Source organism: Canis lupus, chromosome 21 (genome assembly GCF_003254725.2).
Source record: "Canis lupus dingo isolate Sandy chromosome 21, ASM325472v2, whole genome shotgun sequence".
Classification (NCBI taxonomy): domain Eukaryota; kingdom Metazoa; phylum Chordata; class Mammalia; order Carnivora; family Canidae; genus Canis; species Canis lupus.
In genome coordinates this window covers 48293706-48316120 of record NC_064263.1, presented here as the reverse complement: position 1 = coordinate 48316120, position 22415 = coordinate 48293706, and the positions used below count along the sequence as shown (strand labels likewise).

The 22415-nt window shown below is 39.2% G+C and overlaps 1 protein-coding gene across 2 annotated transcripts in view; it reads right to left on the bottom strand.

Moving 5' to 3' along the window:
- Positions 1-16048: 16048 nt before the first annotated feature.
- BBOX1 (gamma-butyrobetaine hydroxylase 1) overlaps positions 16049-22415 on the bottom strand; it is a 57941-nt gene continuing 51574 nt past the window's right edge. For both annotated transcript variants that reach the window (XM_025459812.3, XM_025459810.3), the window contains 2 exons: positions 18203-18369; positions 16049-16573 (listed from right to left, as the gene is read on the bottom strand). In XM_025459812.3, coding sequence (XP_025315597.1) covers positions 16413-16573; positions 18203-18369 — 328 coding nt within the window. In that variant the 3' untranslated portion in view covers positions 16049-16412. The remainder of the gene's footprint in view (positions 16574-18202; positions 18370-22415) is intronic.

Here is a 22415-nt window from a genome sequence, read left to right as displayed (position 1 = left end):
TTGCCAGATTCATTTATTCCTGTATATTCTAAGTTTCCTTTTAAATTGCTTCCTCTAGTTGGTATTGCCAATCCTGTTTGGGCAAGATTTTATTGGTCTCAGAGAAACTGATTTGTTTGAATCGTATAAGATTCTTGCATTGAGTAATATGGTAGCACTAATTCGAACTAGGAAAAAAAATACTAGATTTAGAATCACAAAAAATGGGATTGTGCCCCACTCATATAAACATTGAACATTTTTGTTGCTGTTCTCTGTTCTCATCTGTAAAAGGGGAGCAATAATTTTAACTTCTTACAGGGTCCTTAGAAGTATCTAATGAGATAGCATTTGGCAATTTGCTTTATATTAACGTAGATTTTCAGTAGAATTCTAACTTTTACTAAAATCCTTGGATAAAAGGTAAGACTTCTCATGGATTTGAGGAGCTCTGGGAGATTCCTGTGACTGAACTATCCCTACATGCTATGATACCCCTGTAAGTTAAAGAGAAATAAAAACTTGTCAGAAAACTTTTTCAAAAGCCTGTTAGAACCACTGCAGAGGTATAGTTTTGAGAGCTCCAGGTTGTAGAATAGCTTTCATTTATTGGACCTTCTATGCTTGAGTTATAGCACTTAGCACTTTATACACATATTATTTAAATCTACAAGGTAAATATGATTACCTCCATATTAAAGGTTCTTTCCTTTCTCCTTTCAAACTTACTGAAAAGTTGCAAGAATAGTAAAAAGGACTTTTGTAAAATCTTAACTCAGATTCTCTAAACGTTAACATTCTGTATTTATAGAAATGCTTTATTTCTTATATTTACCTGTTCATTCTTCCCCCATCCACATATTTCACCTATAATGTTTATTATTGTATTATTATTGCTCAAACTTCAGAGAAAGAACAAATTGAAGCTGAAATGCCTTATTGCTCTTTAATACTTGAAGAAGCCTCTCCTATAAAATCACTGGACAATTAGAAGCCAGTAATATCGATACAATACTAACATTCAGACCCAGGCCCCACTTAAATTTTGGCCCATTGTCTCAATAAGGTCTTTGTAAACACATCCCTTCCTTTTTCTCCAGGATCTGCTTACATTAAATTGTCACATCCTCTTAATCTCCTTTAATCAAGGAAGAGTTTTCTCATTTTGTTTTCTTTGTCAATCATGACCTTGACATTCTTTACGTACAGGCAAGTTGATTTGTAGAACGTTCCTCAGTTGGGTTATCTGATGTTTTCCCATGTTTGGATTGATGTTGTACACTTTTTTCCTTTGGCCAGAATAGCATAAGGATGCTGTGTTCTTCCTACAAGGAAGCAGATGGCATCTATTCGAACCCTTGCTTTTGATGTTGACTTTTATCACTAGGTTAAGATGGTGCCTGCAAGCTTCTTCTACATTAAAGTTCACTTGTGGGTATATTGTACTTAGCCACTAATACATAATTATGTTAATAAGTAGTTAATACGTGCCTTATGGGCAGCAACTTTGAGACTATGTAAATATTCTGTTCCTCAACAAATTTTCACCTACTAGTTTCAATATTCACTGAAGATATTTTAAAAAAGATTTTATTTATTTATTCATGAGAGACACAGAGAGAGTCAGAGACACAGGCAGAAAGAGAAGCAGACTCCCTGTGGGGAGCCTGATGCAGGACTCGATCCCGGGACCCTGGGGGTCACTCCCTGAACTGAAGGCAGACGCTCAACCACTGAGCCCCCCAGGAGTCTCTCACTGAACATTTTTATCTGAATTAGTTATTACTATCATGGCAGTTTAATTCCATTATCTCTTCCACATGATTAATGGACATTCTACTGAAAGGTGGAGCTTTCCATTCACCTCCCTCTATTTATTTATATCAGTATAGACTCTGAAATTACTTTTTATGTAAATCTGTAGCCGTAGTCCCTTATTTGAAGCTCAAATTGTCCCATATATGGTCAGTGGAATCCCTTCAAGCTGGCTTTCATTTATTTATAGAATTTCAATTATATTGAGACTTATTTTTGCCATCCTATTTTACTTAAAAATTTCACTGTATTGTCTTTCTAGTTTAATCTAATCCCACTAATGATGAATTTCCTCATCCATTCTTAGCTGATCTCATCCTGCTCTTTGTCTCATATATTTCACTCTTGATTTCAACAACTGTGTTTTTCATATCTGTTATTTTCCCTAACTTTTAAAAGAATCATGTTATTTGAATTCAATTTAAACATATAGAATAACACCCAGTCAGTCCCTAACTTTTTAGATGAATTTTTATTATTGCTTTATATTACTCTTATATTTCCTTATCTCCTTAATGATACATTTTCATGTTTATTTTAAATTATCAGCCGCTCTGTTCTGGGTGGATCTTTAGTTGCTGCTTCTCTTTCAAGTGGTCACATCCTTAGGTGAGTTGTTATTTTGTCTTGTGGGATCACATCGCCCTAAAGGTAATAATTGCTCTGGAAATGAGGTTACTTAAGGGCCAAGGCCAAGCCCTCATCTCTGTCCACCACAGTGGGTTTGAGGAGGGGAGAAGAATGAGGCTTTGCACCCCAGTGTCCCTGCAAATCATTCTTGTTGACGTCTGCTCCGCCAGCTAACTTCTCTTTAAACTCTTAGGGAGAAGTAGCAGAGGAAGTAGTGGCTATAGGTTGTAATATTGCCAGTCCTGGGATTTTGGAGAGAGAAGGGTAGGTTGTGGAAGTGGTATCCGTTTTCAATAATTCTTCACCTTGTTAGGGTGGCCTTGGTTTTACCTGGCTGACTCCGGTAGCTCTGGCAATTATTGATTTGGGTGCTTAAGGAACAGGCCATGATTTCCCCAAGGTAAATAAGACTGAGACAGGAGGAGAATTGAAAGGATTTTCTACAGTTGATCTCACTGTTTTCCAGACCATTCCTGGCCCATGCCGCATTTACCATTTCCTACACAACCCAGTTACGGAGTCATCTTTGCATTTCCTTGATGATTCTGGGAATCCGTCTATCCCCGCTTATGTCTGTGGTTTTATCAGGTTTGACATTCAGCAAGGAGCCAGCAGCAGCCCCTGCTGGTCTGTACTCTAATAAAACACTTGCAAAAAATTGTCTCTGTATAGTTGAATGGTGATAATTTCTGTAAGTTTTGGGTTTTCAATGCAGATTGTACATGCAGTCGCCTAGGTTTAGTTTCAGGATTTTAGTCTTTCAGAAAAATTGAAGCCATTCATCTATCCATAGTTTATTTCTGTGGCTGGTATAAGGTAAGGATGGGGAAATTTCTATGTTTCTAGAAGGATAAACTTCTATGTCATCATCAGTAAATAATCCATCCTTTTACTTGAGAAGTGAACTACCATATTTGTCATACGATAAATTCGTTTACATGGTAGGTTTTATTCCTGGATTCCCTCTTCCCTTTCACTGATCTGTTTGGCTATTCAGTGCCAATACCATAATGAATGGACTAAAGAGGCTCTGTTACCGAGCTCTTGGACCACCAGCGGCTCTGCTGTCGTTACTCTCAGGACACATTCTATCACCAAGGATGAGACACCTCTCCAGGTCGGCAATGCTGGCTGTGGCTCCCAATCTTAATCGGAAATACTTGCTGAATACCCTTTTGTGCATGCCAAAACACAGAAAGTAAAATATGCTAAAAATCAGCAGTCAGCGTGAGGATTGTATGGTTTGGTTGGCTTACTAGATAAGAAAATCATAGTCGTTTCTATTTCTTTTTAAATACCACACTGTTTTTTAACATGAATGTAAAAGGCTGCACAATTGTGGTTGCTGCCAAGGGAAAGCAAAAGGCATCTTACTTAAGTCTTACTTAGGGGGTTTTCTACTTGGATCCTGGTTCAGTTTCTTCAGCAGATAACGCCAACGGGGAACAACTCGGTGATGGCTTCAGATGTGGTCTTCAGACTTGAGATCAGACCTTTCTTTAATTCCTGGGGAAGAAGGTGCATTATTCATCACTACCAGTATTTTCAGTTGTATCCAAGAAAAAAAAAATACAGGACTTTCTGCAGATTGCTAAATGTTAGCTTTCACCAGAGTTTCATTTGAAAACAAAATACATTCTTGTTGAATCCAATATTTCAAAGACACTGCCTAAAATTTGAAAGCAAACTGTATAGGGGAAAAATAAAAACCACTAAATAAATTTTCTTTAATGTGCATATTTATATTCATTGCATCTTTTTTTTTTCCCATCTGGCCCTGCCCCACCAAGAATTAGGTCTTTCTATGCATGACTTGACTCAGAACAACAAGGACTGTAATTTTGCCTCAGCGTATTAAAAAGGAGATGCTGTGATTTATGTCTTAGAATGAAACCACATATCTATACACATTGCATCTTCTCTACCGTGCCTTCCCACCACCAGCTGAAGAGTTAGGTCTCTCTGTGTACGATTTAACCCAGAACAATTCTGGTGGTAAGATCTGTAATTTTACATAAATGTATTAAAAGGGAAACCTTGTGATTTATGTTTTTAAATATATAATGGACACTATGCAGCTGGGTCAGCACTCTGAGATTTCTTGGAGAGAAATCATAGCAGTATTTGGGTTCATCAAGCATCATTGACAGTGATTGTTTCCATATGGCTTTCTGAGAATGTAAAGCTTAGGCCGAACCACTGCTTGCATCATACACAAATAAGCCAAAAGCACCCCTTTTGCTCTCATTGTAAATGTTTGCTCATTATATTCATTTCAGCAACTTGAGAACACTTGTAATCAGCATTTTCTTGGGCACATCATAGGATGACCATTAGAAATGCTACTTTCTCCAAAAATAAAAGGAAGGAAAAAATTTCCTCTCTTCTACCAAATGTGAAATTTGAATATTTTCAAAAGAAAAAAAATCTATACCCAAAGGTGATAGTTTGCTTGTTTAATCAGCAACTGTTCATTGAGTATCTTCTGGCTCCCAAGTATACTGTATATTGTGAATATAACAATGTTCAGGGGGAAGAAAAGACCCCAGATAATTAATTATGCAGAAAACCCTTTGATTACAGGGGTAAATGCTGCCAAGGAACCGTTCAGTTTGTAAGGAGAGTCGGTGATCCCTAATAATCTACAATAGGGTAGGAGACCCTGTCTAGGATATGCCTCTTTTTGCTAAGGGTGTACCAAAGGAGAAGAAGGGAAGTCCTGAGCAAGAAGAACAAAGCAAGTGCAGACAACGTGTGGCTATTGAAGGTCTCAGAGGCCTTCTCAGTGAGGACTGGAACGCTTCTTTGGGATCATGTGATTGGAACACTGTTTCTGAAAGTGTGGTCTGTGGCCACCTACATCCCTACCTCTGAGATTCCTGTTAAATGTCAAGATTTGTAGACCTAGCCTATAGGAACCAAATGGAGGTGTATTGGGAGTCAGCATTCTAAACAAGCTTCCAGATTTTTTTTTTCTGCTCTCCATCATTTGACAACTTTCATACTGATTTAGATTCTCATGTTTACGAAATCCTCAAATGACCTTTTTTATCCTTTGACTTTTGTCCCTGCATCAATTCTGGGAATGTAAAGTAAAGCCATTGGTCAGACATTTAGAAATAGAAAGTAGCCTACCTAACTCTACGTGAAATTGAAATATTCATAGTGTGGAAAAGTGGAAAGAGACCTGAACTGGAAACCCAGTTTGTGTTTGAATTGTTCATGTATTGTTATATATGGTCATGGAAAGTATTTTCTCCTGTCAGTTCTGTTTGCTTGTTCACAAAATGGTCAGCATTCTCCAAACTTTGATCAGTGCAGTACCACCTTCAAAATAGTACTGCTTACAGTATTAAAAATATTATCTTTTAATAGTTACTTAAGGTTAATTTTTTTATAATTTTTATTTATTTATGATAGTCACAGAGAGAGAGAGAGAGAGAGAGGCAGAGACACAGGCAGAGGGAGAAGCAGGCTCCATGCACCGGGAGCCCGAAGTGGGATTTGATCCCAGGTCTCCAGGATCGCGCCCTGGGCCAAAGGCAGGCGCCAAACCACTGCACCCCCAGGGATCCCAAGGTTAATTTTTTAAGAAGCTTTATGGCATCACCATAAGTAGAAACCAATCATCACTTACTGTAAAACATACAACAATTAAAAATTTTAAAAGTCTATCCCTGAAATTCTAAATTAAAAGTACATATTGTTAATGATATTGTCATGATACTTTGGGTAACAGTAAATTAAATACTGTTTAAGACTCATTTCTGCATTATGAATCTAAGTGTTTATTAGAATATCATGCAAATGGTTATTTCAATATTTTTGGGAGAAAAGAAGTCCAAACTTATAAAGCAATTTCTGAAAAGTCAACCATTGGTGATTATCAGGCAAAAATTCTATAGTAGAAGCTGACAAAAAAATGATCTATTTTGGGCAGCCTGGGTGGCTCAGTGGTTTGGCGCCTGCCTGCAGCCCAGGATGTGATCCTGGAGTCCCGGAATCGAGTCCCGCATCGGGCTCCCTGCGTGGAGCCTGTTTCTTCCTCTGCCTGTGTCTCTGCCTCTCTCTCTCTCTCTTTCTCTCGGTGTGTCTCTCATGGATAAATAAATAAAAATCTTTAAAAAAATGAGCCTTTTTCCTCAAAAGGAATGGCACTTAGTGTTACTCAAATATTTAATTAAATGCTTATATCAAGTACACAGTATTTAAGCAAGAAATATCTTTCTTAATAACATCTGCTAACGCCATCTGTTTCTTTTTTCAAATCACTAAAACTAGAATGGAATTTGAAAAAAAACATTACAGTTGTAGCAGAAATGAAATTCCAAATCTGCTCGCGGTATACTTATAGTATATCATTTTTTTTCTCAGCTTTATTGAGATATAATTGACATATCACATTGTGTAAATTTAAGGTACAGAATGTCTTGATTTGATGCATTTATATGTTGCAATGTGATTGCTACCATAGTGTTAACTGACACGTCTATAGTGTCCCACAATTCCCATGTCTTTTTGTGGTGGGAATATTTAAGACAGAAGCTCCTAGCCAATTTCAAAGTACTTAGTAGAGTATTGTCATCTATGACCACAGCCGTGCATTAGGTCCTCAGAACCTACTCATCTTCTACCTGGACCTTTGCACTCTTTGACCAACATCTCCCTGTTTCCCCATCCACGGACCCTTGGTAGTCACCACTCTGCTCTCTATTCCTGAGTTTGTTTGTTTTTTTTTTAGATTCTGTATATAAAAGAGATCATACAGTATTGTCTTCCTTTTCTAACTTATTTCACTTAGCATAATGCCCTCAAGGTAAATTCATGCTGCCATAAATAGCAGGATTTCCTTTCTCATGGTGAAATAATATTCCATTGTATATATACATAAATATATATATTACATAATGAAATGGGATGTTATATATATATATTATAGTTTTATACATTATTATATATTATATATATTAACATATACGTATATCATCTTTATCTGTTCATCCATTGATGGACACTTGTATTGTTTCTGTATTTTAGCTATTATAAATGATGCTGCAATAACATAGGAGTGTAGACATATCTTTGATATCCTGCTTTTGTTTTCTTTGCATATACACCCAGGAGTGGAATTACTGAATCATATGGTAGTTCTATTTTTATTTTTTGAGGAACCTCCACACTGTTGTCCATAGTGGCTGCACCAGTTTGCCTTCCCACCAATAGTACAAGAGGGTTCCCTTTATCCCACGTCCTTGCCAATACTTATCTTGTCTTTTGGATGATAGCAGTTCTAACAGTGTGAGGTTATATCTCATGGTGGTTTGATTGTATTTCCCTGATAATTAGTGATGAGCATCTTTTCATGTACCCGTCAACCATTTTTGTATGTCTTTTCTGGGAAAATGTCTACTTAGTTCCTCTGCCCTATTTTCAAATGGATTGTTGTTGGTGTATGATTTCTGTGTATATTTTGGACATGAACACCTTATCAGATATATGAGCCTATATATCTAAATACATTAAGCAGATCCTAACAGCTCTGAAGGAAGAAATAGACAGCAATACAGGAATAGTATGGGACTTCAATACCCTACTTCTAGCAGCAGATAGGTTATCCAGATAGAAAATCAAGTCAATTATATTCAAATTGTAGCTGTCCCACAGTCCTTGGATATTCTGTTCTTTTCTTTTTTTCAATCTTTTTTCCTTTTGCTTTTCAGTTTGGAAATTTCTACTTTCACACCCTCAGGCTCAGATATTCTTTCCTCAGCTGTGTCCACTTCATTTATGAGCTTGTCAAAGACATTCTTCATTTCTTTTATAGCATTTTTCATCTCTAGCATTTCTTTTTTGATGATTTCTTAGAATTTCCATCTGTTATTGCATGTTTCCTACTTTTCCATTAAAGATCTTAGCATATTAATCATAGTTATTTTTTTTTTTTTTTTTTTTTTTTTTAGAATTACTGGTCTGATAATTCCAACACACCTACCATATCAGACTCTGGTTCTGAGACTTGTTCAATCTCTTCAAATTCTGTTGGCTTTTAAAAAAAAATCTTTTAGTAAGCCTTGTAATTTTTTTGTTGAAAGGTGAACATGGTATGTGAAGTAAATGGAATAGTGGTAAATAGTCCTTTGATAAGGTAGTGATCAGATGTTAGGAGGGAGGGGAAATGCTCTGTAATCCTATGATTAGGTCTCAGTCTTTTGGTGAGTGTGTGCCTGTGGACTGTGAACTTCAGTGCTTCTCAATTTGTTCCCTTCTTTAGGTGGCTCAGGATGGCTGAAGGAGTCTAGAGTTGTATATTTTATATCTTCCAGGCATATTAGGCTCTGATACAGTCCCAGCAGCTTAACCTCTGGTAAAACAGTTTATCTAGAGGCTGGTCCTTTTTAAGGAGAACAGAATACTCTGGCACATTTCAAAATGGCTCATTTTTCCTCTCCCTCACCCCTAATAGGTATCCCTATCTGATATCCCTAATATCAGAGGATTTTTTCCTTCTGATATTCACTATGAGGACCCGGTAGGGCTCCTGGAGGCAAAACTCACAAAAGCAAGAGGGCGTTCCTATGATTGAGTATCCCTGGTGGTTTTTTCCTCTTTGGCTTGTCCACATTGAGCCCTCAGCAGTTTGCCAATTATAATTCAGGTCTTCCTACCCTGGCACTGGTTCCTGTGGAGGTTTCTGTTCTGGTGAGTTGTGATTCTCTGTATTTGCCTTCTGTTTGTACAATATTCAGGGCAGCAGTTTCCCCTATGATCTCACTTGTCTGATAGATCTAAGAAGAGTTGTTGATTTTTCAGTCTGTTCCGTTTTTTTACTTCCTGTGAGGATGGAGCAAGGATTGGAAATGGGAAGTTCCTTATCAGAGTGTTTTAAATTGGTGAAGGGACTGATTCTGGTAGAGAGTGGGAAAGCCTCTGAGGCTGAAATTTGGTATGTGCATGTATAAAATGTGTTATGTAGAAGAGAGGGAGAAAGAAATGAGGTCCTATTCTGATAGAAAAAAATTGAGACTTTCTTGGATGATTGAGATCCTGAGGATGTGATCTGATTTCATTAAGGATGTAAAACAAAGTACTCAAAGAAACAACCACCCTAGTTCCCCTCACTTATTTCACAAACATTGAGGCACCAGAGAGACAGAAATGAACATATCTCTGCCTAAAGATTTCATCATATATTGGACACTATTTTTTGGCTAGCTGGCTTCTAGACTCATGGCCTTCTTCAAGGGTATCATGCTGCCTTCCATGTCAGAGTCCTCACTCTTTGTTCTCCCTGCCTGCTCTGCATTCATCTAGACAAGTTTCTCCTATCTAGTAAGGACACTGTGCTATCAGCCAACATACCATCTAACCTTCATCTTTATCTCAAATTTTTAGTCATTCACTCCTCCTCCACACAACCACAAGCACCAGTGATAGAAAACACCTCCCCAGCCACAAGGAAGGTCCTGGATCCTTTAAGTTTGTCATGGAAATCCCAGTTCCTTCTGCCAGTAGTTGGTTGAGGAGAGTGTATTTGACCTAATTGTGTTTGAGAAGGCCTGAAGAGAAGCCTGTCAAAGGGGTTCTCAGAAGGGTTTGTAAGCCTCTAAGAAAGAAAAATAAGAAAAGTCTGTTTCTTTCTTTCTCCTTCTTCAGTCATGTCTGAATGTGAGGCCTGGACCTTCTGTAGCCATTTTACTAGCTTTACCAGAGGATAAAGTACACACATGAAGGAAGACAGGCAGGATAGCTACACAGAGGCAGGAATGGGGGTACACAATATGGGGAAGCTTCTGGACTTCATGTTTTGTGAGGTTAAAAAATTTCCTTATTGGGGTGCCTGGGAAGGAAAAGCTGTATGCATTTCATTGCTGACTGCAGGTTTCTTTCAGATTACGTTCATCAGTCTGTGTGTATACAATATGAAGAATGATCTGAAGTAATTGTGCTGTATTTATGTTTATCCACCAGTCTTTGATAAAATAAAAAGGAAAACCATAAAAAAAAAAAAGCTGAGTGGTTGAGCTTCTGACCCTTTGATTACAGCTCAGGTTGGGATCTCAGGGTTGTGAGATTGAGCCCTGTGTTGGGCTCCACATTCAGTGGGGAGTCTGCTTGAGATTATCTCTCTCCCTCTTCCTCTGTCCCCCCCCCGTTCTATAAATAAATAAATAAATAAATAAATAAATAAATAAATCCTTAAAAAATGTCTTTATTGTTAGATTTAGAGTTCCTGTTAATTGAGGTCAAAGGATCATCATTGTATATCATTCTTCATCGAACATCTCAAGAGCTACTTCCTGAGGAAGCCTTCCCTGAGCTCCATTTTCTTCTTGTCAGTCCTATCCTCTTATTTTCTGCTCCTGTAGCCTCTTGGACTTCCCACCTATAGCATTTGCCATAATTCAAAATTATTTATTTCTGTAATTATTTGATCAATGCCTGATATTCCCACTAAGCCATTAGCTCTAAAGAGAGCTCTTTTGTCTGTCGTGCTCATCACTGCATTACCAGTCCACTGAATAGTGTCTGGTACATACTACTTGCTCATGAATATTGCTAGAATGAATGGATAAATATATAAACCTGTATGAAAAGCTCCCACTGGACCCAGAAGAAAGGGTTCTTAAGCCATACTAGAAGAATAAGGAAAGGTTTCATAGGGGAGGTGAAATTTAACCTGAATTTTGAAGGGGGAAGAATTTTCTAGGCTTAAAAGACAGTAGGGAAGAGTATTCCAGGCAGCTGTGCAGAGACAGAGAAGTGTGCTCCAAACCATTAAGATCAACTAAATCACATTTTCATTGCAAGAATGTGTCCTCAAAATAATATTTAATATAAAAAGGTATTTTTGTTTATAAAATGTTTCCTGTCTCCTAGTGTAAATTCTTGAATAGTGAGATTACCCTCAGTGCCACTCAATTTCTCCATAGAATTCCTTCTTTCACATAAATTCCCTGTACCAATATTCACTTCCTTACCTTTTAATGGTTGGCTAGAGGGAGAAATAGAGACCAACAAAGATATTTTGTGGCATGTCATTCTCGTGACCTGTGGAGTTCTTCCAATTAACTAGCCAAGCAGCTAATATTCTCCAAGTCAAATCAGAGCAATGGAACAGACAGTAAGAATCCCCACTGCCAAATATGGGTAAACTCCAATCCAAGTTACCTCAGATCTATTATGAGTTTGGGGGAAAGTCAAATCTTTAGACCGTTATATCCAGGAAACCCAATCATCTTTAGTCGGCACCAGCTGCTGTAGCCCATAATATGTCATGTCCTATATAACACTTCAGAAATTGTTGCAACTGCATCCAATCCTTCTGTCCCTCCTTTCCAGGACAGAAATAATTTCTGACAGAGAAGGAAACAGCCAGGCCATGGGGTGCTGGCTTGGAATGCTGTCTTCTAGCAACAAAATATGGTATGTAAGAGGTCTAGCTGAGTTGGAATGTAAGCCACTGCAGATTCTTTATGTTCAAAGTGTAATTGATTCCACAAACTAGGCCAATATCATTAGCTTATCATCCTACCATGAGGCTTGTGACCTTGGTCACAATCACTAAATGTCTCCAGGAAAACAAGTGATGATTTCATCCACCACCTATGTACTTTCCAAAAGGGGCTCTCCAATCCAGGTGTCCATCCTGAACTGTGTGTGTGTATACATACGTTCAGCTGCCAAGTGGACTAACTCAGGGGCAATTCCAATTCAGTCTGTTCAAAAGTGGATTTGTCTTCTTGCCAAAAAGCTTGCTTCTGCTGTTGTGGTTTCTCTCCTTGTAACTAGGAATCGCTGTTAAAGTACCTATCCCAAGTAGAAACTCAGGAGACATCTTAAACATCTCCATCCTTCTTTATGTGCCTTGGGTCCTCAGGTTCTCTAGATTTGGTGTCTAAGTATCTCTCCTTTCCTTGTCCCTTCTCATTCAATCGTTCCTAATTTCTCATCTGGCTTCTTGCAGTAAATAGATTCACAACCTCAGAAGTGGAGTTATGGCCTCTAGTCTTGCTCATTCCATCCACGATGTAGTCAAATGCATCTTTAAATAATGAATATCTGATCAAGGCACTTTAATGTTTAAAAACATCTAAATGGCTCCTCATTGCTTTCAAGATAAAAGTATCAGCTCTGTAGTACAACATACATTTCGACATTTTATGACTTGGCCCTGTCTCTGTCTCCAGCTTCATATATGTCTTTTTACCGTAATCGACCCTCTTCCTCTACAACCTCTGTTATTGTAACTAATAATAATTAATATCTGTTGAATACTTACTTTCAGCTAGGAAATATGCAATGCTTTACATAAATATTTTTCAAACGTCTCTGATGAGGCATATCACCTGAGATCTTTGATAAAGACACAGTTTCTGGTCCTTATCCTAGACTCACTGAATCACAGTCTTTTGAGAATGAGTCTAGGAAGTTGTATTAAAACAAACACATTCACAGAATTAGAACAAACAATTCTAAAATTTGTGTGGAGCCACAAAAGACCCTGCAGAGGCAAAGGAGTCTTGAAAAAGAAAAGCAAAGCTGGAGGAATCACAATTCCAGACTTCAAGTTATATTACAAGGCTGTAGTGGTCAAATCGGTGCGGTACTGGCACAAAAATAGACACATAGATCAATGGAACACAACAGAAGACCTAGAAATAAACCCACAAGTATATGGTCAATTACTCTTGACAAAGCAAGAAAGAATATGCAATGGGAAAAAGCATCTTCAACAAATAGGGTTGGGAAAACTGGACAGCAACATGTGAAAGAAAGAAACTAGACCACTTTCTTACACCATATACAAAAATAAACTCAGAATGGATTAAAGATCTGAATGTGAGACCTAGAATCATAAAGATCTTAGAAGAGAGCACAGGTGGTGACTTCTTTGGCATCAACCTAGTAACTTCTTTATAGATATGTCTGATGAGGCAAGAGAAACAAAAGCAAAAACAAACTATTGTGACTTCATCAAGATAAAAGCTTCTGCACAGAGAAGGAAACAATCAACAAAACTAGAAGGCAACCTATGGAATGGGAGAAGATTTTTGCAAATGACATAGCTGATAACGAGCTAGTATCCAGAATCTATGAAGAACTTCTAAAATTCAACACCCCAAAAACAACCCAATTAAAAATGGGGGAAGACATGAACATTTTTCCAAAGAAGACATCCAGGTGGCTAAAAAGACACATGAAAAGATGTTCAACATCACTCATCATCTGGGAAATGCAAATCAACGCCACAATGAGATAGCACCTCACACCTGTCAGAGTAGCTAAGTCAATAACAAAAGAAATAACAGGCGTTGGCAAAGCTGTGGAAAAAAGGAACCCCCACTCACTGTTGCTGGGAATGTAAAGCAGTATAGGCACTGTGGGAAACAGTATGGGGTCCCTCAAAAAGTTAAAATAGAATTACCCTATGATCCTGCAATTGCACTACTGGGTATTGACCCAAAGAATACAAAAACACTAATTTAAAGGGATACATGCACCCCTGTGTTTATAAGAGCACTATTTACAATAGCCAAGATATGGGAGCAGCCCAAGTGTACAGAGATGTGTGCACAAACACACACACACAATTGAATATTATTCAGCCATAAAAAAGTGAAATCTTGCTAATGACATGGACAGAGCTGGAGAGTATAATGCTCAGCAAAATAAGTCAGTCAGAAAAAGACAAATACCATATGACTTCACTTATGTTTGGAGTTTAAGAAAATAAAGCAAAGGAAAATGAGAGACAAATCAAGAAACAGACTCTTAATTATAGAGAACAAACTGGTGGTATGTTAATGGGAATTAAAATAAAAACTTAAAAAGTCAAAAAAAGAAGATTATAGAGAGATAGACAGATGATAGATAGATATCCACACACATGCACACACACATAAACTTAAAAACAACACACACAAGTCAACATGGTGGTTCATCATTTGAGAAGTTTGGGAAAACATTGCTTTTTACGTGAACTTTCATTTAATCATAAAAATTTAATGAGATAAGAACTGTCACTGGTCATTTATAGATAGAAAAGCTGAGGCTTCAGGAAAGATGTTATATGTCTAAATACACAGTTAATTGATTGTCATCATTGTAGTTTGAACCTAGGCATCCAGTCCCAGAATTTATACCACTGCTTTTCCTCGGATTTTTCACTTTTAGTCAACACGTGCACTCTGTTCACTCTCAGTTCTCTGTGCCGCTTCTGCCCTCTGACTTGGAAAAAAGTCATGTTCCCTTCTTTGCCTGGAGAACTACGACTGACACCCATTCAACTCAGACTGAAGTTCTGATCAATCTTCTCAGTCTCGTTTTTGCTTTCCTGTGAACCATTCTGCTGACATGGCATCATCTGTATCCTTCTCTGTTCCCCCCACCAGATTACAAGCAGGCACTTCTCAAGTTGTTCTGTGACCTTCGTCTAGCAGAGTATGTGACTTTTACCAGGTATGTGATAAATATCTGCTAAATGAATAAAAGTATAATAAGTCACGTTAGCCTGGCAAGTGCCTAGGGTTTAGATGCTTTAAATGGATGAAGCTAGGGTCCCTCCAGAAAATTATTTTTACGTATTGAATGCTGCCTCTTAGAATCAGGGCACGTCTCTATTGAACTCACCTGTTTTCATCCTAGGAGTGCCTTAGGAGGGATGGGATTGAAGACCCAACCCATTCCTTCTGAAGTTCAAAGACATTAGCTGTACATGATATATTACCATCGCCTTGATCAAGACCAGATGATGGAAACGGACAACGAAGGGCCAGAAAAAGTCAGTGTTGTCAGGGAAAGGGGAGTCTGGGCGGGCAATGTGGACTCAGTCCCAGACTTTAGAGAATCAGAAGAGTATGCTGACGTGGGCTCACAGCCCCTGTGATCTAGCCTCCCATTGCCATGGGCACCCAGGGAGTGTGAAGTAGAAGTAACACACGGATGGACGTAGAGCTTTCACTTGGTCTTAAGGCAACAGGTAGAGCTCCACGGTGGTGAGTCATTAACACTTTAAAAGTAAGGAGGCTGGTTATTTAGGTCCCCGAAAGTATCAACTAAAAATCTATGTATTACCAGGATTTCAGCAAATGGTAATTTGCTTTCAACAGGGATAGAGAAGAGACTGGGCTCCACAGGAGCGAGACTTCCAAGGCTGGCAGTGACATCTGTGTTCCACCATTGGGGACAAGGAGTGGCCATAGCAGGCAAGATCAGCAGGCGAAGCTGTCCTCAGGTTAGAGACATCACTTCTGGGTGTGAGTGTTGCACGCACCTTGGTTGTATCTTTTCTAGTTAGTAGTTGAAGGGAAGGAGTGAGAACTGATTCACAGACGGGTGTAAGCTCTCCTGGCAATCCTTAGGAGCATTTACTTAGGGCAAGAGAAACTTAGGGCGCCTAGATTTTTTTTTTTTAATTTTACATGTGTGGGTTTGGTGTCATAATTCAGCTGTTAAAGAAGATGTTGAGATCCCAGGTGGTTGAGGTCTGAAAATTTAGATGATAGAAATCTATAATAACAGTGACTAAAACAGATCTTTGAAAATATGAGGCCTTTTTCCAATCATGCTGACGGTCCCATGTCGTCATGAAGACGGAGGCTCTGCAGGCAACTGAGCGGAAACATATTTTGAGATGAGTTTTATTGGAAACACAAGCTTTATTTAAAAAGAGCTTTATCTGACCAAGTTTTATTTGACACTAAACTATTTGTAGGCATTCTGGAGACTCATATACAGGCAAGAGAAATTAGGTCATACGTACAATAGAGCCGGAGAGATGCTCTATCTGGGAAGAGCAGGGCTCAGCCGTCTACAGAGTGGGCTCGCTGTATGAGCACAAAGGAAGGGAACCCGTTCAAGAGAGGGGACGTGTTCGATGGGAAAGAAATTAGTATGTAAAGGCCATGGGTCATGGTCGAGGAAGGCCACCTTGCCATATCGGACAAAATATAGTCATTGGAACCTTACTGAGCTCACAGACGGGAGAGTCAGTTTCTGTGTTGGACCCCCTGCCTTAGGATCCGAAGCCTGGACATCACTACGTCCCAGTCGGCGTAGGCGCCTTCCAGGTGCCGGGAAATCTCGGTTCCTGCTTCGTAGCTGCGTCGGCCGTGCAGTAAGCGCCAGTTGTCAAAAGTAATCACATCACCTAGACAGAAGAATTTGTGTTTTCAACATGAACGATCATCATGGATTTAAAAGATTTGCAGCGCTATAAAATGGAAAATGCAAAATTACATTGCTACTTCCTTCGTATCAAGAAACAGTAGGTTTGTCTTATTTTTTTGTTGTTGTTTCAAGTTTTGATTTAAATTCTAGCTAGTTAACATAGTGTAGTACTAGTTGCACGAGTAGGATTTAGTGACTCATCACTTACATGCAACAGTCAGTGCTCATCGCAACCAGCAACCCCCTAGTCCCCAGCCCAGGTCCAGGCCGCAGCCCCCCACCTCAGCTCCAGCAGCCCTCAGTTTGTTCTGTTAAGAGCCTGTTTCATGGTTTGCCTCCCTCTCTTTTTTCCCTCTAGGTTCATCTGTTTTTGTTTCGTAAATTCCAGTATGAGTGAAATCATACGGTATTTGTCTTTCTCTGACTGAAAATGGCCCATTGACTTTTTCCTGCACATCAGGCCATTGGACTGCAAACCGCTTTAGACCTTTTGACATTCAAAGTACAGGCTTTCTAAAGTAGACCCTTTTAGGATTTCTACTTAAGATATTATCTTTGTGTAAGACTTCGAACTGTTTTTCCGGTTGTTATTTAGCTCTTACTTAGAAATGTTTGTTTCCAGTTTAATGGCTTCAAATGATTTTAAGGATCGTGACTTGGTTTGTCTTCTCTGTTCTCAGTATTTTGTGCACCTTATTTCTAAGCCTCATGAAAATCCTGAAAAGAGTGCTGGCTCATCTTTTTGTGTGAGAAAACTGAGGCTCCAGGAGGTTGAGGGATTTGCCCAAAGTTACACCATTAAATAGTGGAGCTTGGATTCCAACTTGTATTTATTTATATTGGGGGGGGCATTTTTCTCACATGGTATTTCAATGTTGTATGTTACTGCTCTTAAAATCAGCCTGTGCTGACTGCATTATCAGTGGATTTGTAGAGATTTCTAGTATTACTTTATCATGCCAAAGATCAATTCAAAAAATAATCAGAAGTTAAAAGTATGTTCCACTTGGCCAAAACAGCAGTGGAGAGAAATTCCGTTTACTATAGATATGGAAAGCCTCAAGCTTGAGGTCACCTCGCTGAGTAGAGATGGTCCAGAACAAACACAACACTTTGTTTCTTTATTCCAAGTAGCTGGACTACTTCAAATACCCCTTTATTTCAGGTAGCACTATCTTTGCCAGATCAGATAAGCTAAACGAGTAAACATGACTCATGTACTTCATGAGCGGGAATCATGGGGATAATTCTATCTGTTTACTGGGATCGAAAAATTAAGTAGAAGCCTCCGTTCATATTGACTGGCGACCAGGACAGAAAATACAGGTCGTCAGACATGTATTGACCTCAGACATGAGGCTTACAGCTTGTCTTTCACGTATTTCTTCTTTAAGTCGGAAGTCAAAAAAAATTCAGTGTGCTTAAAGATTCCCTAGGGGTCTGTTAAGAATAAGTATTTTTAAGTCCGGAGAGGCAACAGAGCAGGGGTGAGGGCTGCTCACAAAGATCCTAAGTGTCCCACATGCTGTATTTGAGAAAAACTGCTCTAAATGGTTAAGGCTGAAAAGCATCCATATTTTCAGTTGTTTGAGAAAATGTGTCCACTGACCTGGATTCATCTTGAAAGTAAACTTGAATTCTTTACAGTTCATGAGGTCAACAAACTCCTTCAGAGCTGCATAAAAAGGCTGAACTCTTTGAACGGGTACATCAAATACCGTGTCTCTGGTTGCGTTGTTGAAGTTGATGCGAACCACTTGGCCTTTATCATCTAATCTATTTTTTAAAGAGAAAAAAGTTAAAAAGCCATGAAGTATTTATTTACATTTCTGAGGATCAGTTTGTCTTGGAAGATGTGTCTGAAACATGGTACTAAAGAATCCAAAAACATGTACAAAAGGTATTAAGGTTGTCTATGGTACGATGTAGTCATTTGTTCTTGATTCGTTCATTTAGCAGTTTTTGAAAGATGTTAAATCCAGCGTAGTTAGCATACCGTGTCATATTAGGCGGCATTGTTCAGTGTAGCATTTGGCAAGTCTGTATACACCACCCAGTGCTCATCAAGGGGACTGTGCTCTTAATCCCCTCTACCTATTTTGCCAATTGTCCCACCCCACGCCCCTCTGGCAACCATCCGTTTGTTCTCTGTAGCTAAGAGTCTGTTTCTTGGTTTGTCTCTTTTTTCTTTGTCTAGTTTCTGAAATTCCACATAGTACAATTACTGCATTATGGGGTAGCTCTATTTTCAACTTTTTGATGAATCTCTGTACTGTTTTCCACAGTGGCTGCACCAGTTTGTATTCCCACCAACAATGCATAAGGGTGCCTTTGCCACATCCTTGCCAACACTTGCTGTTTCTTGTGTGTTTGATTTTAGCCATTTTGACGCGTGTGAGGTGATAGCTCATTGTGATGTAGATTTGCATTTCCCTGATGAGTGATGTTGAGCATCTTTTCATGTTGGCCACCCATTTAGCAGGTATTTTTTTAAAACTTTCTTTCTTTTTTTTTTTTTTTGATTTTTATTTATTTATGATCAGCACACAGTGAGAGAGAGAGAGACAGAGACACAGGCAGAGGGAGAAGCAGGCTCCATGCACCGGGAGCCCAACGTGGGATTCGATCCCAAGTCTCCAGGATCGCGCCCTGGGACAAAGGCAGGCGCTAAACCGCTGCGCCACCCAGGGATCCCAGCAGGTATTTTTTGAAATCTTACTTATAAGTACCAGAATGATTCAAATTAATTTAAAATAAATGTTACTGAAAGATTCTAATTAAATTTTTAATATTCAGGGAAATGAATTTATTCTTCCTTCTTTAAAATAGTAGCTTTTATGGAATAAAGTATTTTTATGTTACAAGTTCATGGGTCAACCACCTTATTAGGGGTTTTTTTCCTTATCGGGATTTTAAGTATGATTTTACTGAAGAATGATTGGGAATAAAAATCTATTTTCTGAGTTTGAAGTTCACTCTTCTAATTCAATCCTTAGTTTGCAGGTATGGAAACCATGACAGAGAAGAAAAGAATCTAGCCTAAGACATGTTCTTTGTATCTCTCAACCTATGCTGTGTATCTTAGTAGGTAGGCTTCTAGAAGATCAATACTCTACCTCATTTAATGTTGTATTCTTAGCTCTTAACATAGGCCTGCACATAACAGGCAGTTAATACATTTCATTGGATATGTGACTTTTTTTTTTCTTTTTGGTACCTTGGGAGGGTACTAACATCTTTTTAGTGCTTTTGAGATAGCATTTTGAGATCTCTCTATCTTTCCTTAGAATATGGATCATGATCATGATAATGTAAGGTAAAATTACTTTTGATATGTAAAAAAAGATATCATTAATTTGAATTTAAACTATGCTCAGGGATCTCTGGGTGGTGCAGCGGTTTGGCGCCTGCCTTTGGCAGGGCGCGATCCTAGAGACCCAGGATCGAATCCCACGTCGGGCTCCCCATGCATGGAGCCTACTTCTCCCTCTGCCTGTGTCTCTGCCTCTCTCTCTCTCTCTGTATGACTATCATAAATTAAAAAAAAAATAAATAAATAAAAAATAAAAAAATAAACTATGCTCATTGTAATAAGCACAGCATGAGCACTGTCTACACACAGAAGCAAAAGGAAGATATATATTTTAAGCTTACTGGGAAGGTACACTTTTAGCCAGTCCTAAAGCATCTACCCACTCTATCCTCTCTTTAGAGAAAAGAAAGGAAGGATGGACAAAAACTGAAAGTGGGAGAGGATCATGGCAAAGTGCCTAGAGTTGTCCCTGGGACAGCCCAGGAGGTGGTACTATGAGCCTACCCTGGACAGGAATCCAGACCTGATGGGTCAAACCAATAGACTATCACATGTGCCAAGGCTTGGTGACACTGATTTGGGGTCTAGATCATATTTCACTTACACAGAGTAAACCATTATCAATAAATCAGGGTACAGGAGGAAACGTGATTGCCTGTGATGTATAAATTATGGCTCTCTGGGTCTCTGTGCTTAATATCCAGTCCTCTGAGCCAGAGGCAATTGTAATCGTAAACTCCAAGAACCTGTCATTAGTGGCAACTCTTTGCTTTTTGATAGTGACAGTGAACTACCTATTGAACCCACACTGGGGAAAGGAAGTGAAAGAAAGGAACAGGTTTTCAATAAGGCTCTTGGACTCTTAAAACCAGAATTTACACATATTGATTAAAAAACAAATATGACTAACTAGGCAGGAAGTGCCCTCCTTCCTTCCCCCATCCTCTCCACCTAGGTAGAGAATACTCTGTGGCCTGCAGGTTGCAGCTTAATGAACGAAGGACCAATCAAGGAAAAGGTAACCTAAAATGCAAAATTGCGTCCCAGTAAGCATTCTGGGTGCAGCTGCAGAATGAAAGGGAGGTCCCAGTGCAGGGTTACAGGCTAAGGAAGGGTAAAAAGCCTCCAAAGACGAGAAGAACAACTTGCTATATGCCAACAGTACACAAAGGACAAACATTTACACATAAACCAGCATCCTGGTGACTGCAGATCAGCGAAAGCAAAATGTCATCAGTGATGCCAACAAAAGAACCCAGTGAAAGGACTGTAGGGTCACGTCCTGTGATCAGAGTTGGTGCTGTGACCACTTCTCGGGAGTTACCATAGTCTGCCCCATGGAGAGCTTTGATATTTGGTGGGACCACTTGTATTTGTGGTGGGTGTGTCACTGCGGTGCTGCCCACCACTTCACATTCTCCTGGGATCTGCAGGAAAACTTTCTTTCACACTTCAGAAGTATGTTGGAACTTGCAAACTGACCCCGTTCCCCTCTGGGCGATGGTCTGTAGAAGCTCAAAGCTGAAACTGAAATCTTTCACTGGTAGCTGTGTTGGACTTTGTAGGACTGGGCCAGCTACGATTTATTCTTCCCTTTCCGAGCCAGGCCCCGCGGGAGGGGAGTCTATCTACTGTCTCTCTAATTCCCACTGCGACTGTATGTGGCGGGCAGTGATTTTACTCCCTTTTCCCGGCAAAGAGACGCTGGCTCAGCGAGCCTGAGTCACCAGACCACGACTGCCCCACGGACGAGGAGCAGCATCCATGGGATTGAATCTGCCACCGTGCGGGTGCCCTGCTGTCGCTTCATCTCACCATTTATTACTTTTTCCTAGTTTCTTTATCTGCTTACCTTTCATTATGCTGGAAATAATGTCATTGTCATTGTCTCCTAACTCTGCCGGCAGCCGCCAAGGTCTGCTTGTACTAGGTAGGACAACACATCTCAAAGGAGTTAAAAAATTTCACCGTGAGGAAAATTAAGTTAACCCAAACCCACAGGTGAGCAAGTCCCTCCATTAATTGAAAGCCCTATTTGTTTTATGTCCTGTTGTTAAAATACATTTTTTAAGTGGATTAACCTTAACCACTTGTATTCTCTGGGGCTATCCCCGAGGCCTTGAAAATGGCCAAATTCTGAAATTTTACTACGAAAAGTAACCAACTGTGATTCAGATGGTGAACATTCAATTAATCTTACTCAATAACTAGGGTTTGTTTGTTTTGTCTCCACTCACTAGGCTGCCAGAATCTGCGATTATATCCTGCCACAACCAAATTACAATCTGCGGTGGGTTTTTAAGGTGATTTGTGAGAACTTAAAACGGTCACGTTGTAACAGGGAATCCAAGTTATTTCTTCTCTTTCCCACCTTGATGACTGACCTCTCAGAGAATATTATTTTGAACTAGAGTTTATTTTTGATGGCTTCCTTTCTCTCACACCCTTCATCCAATCTGTCAGGAAAATATGCTGTTCCAACCTGCAAACCACACGCCTAGATACTTCT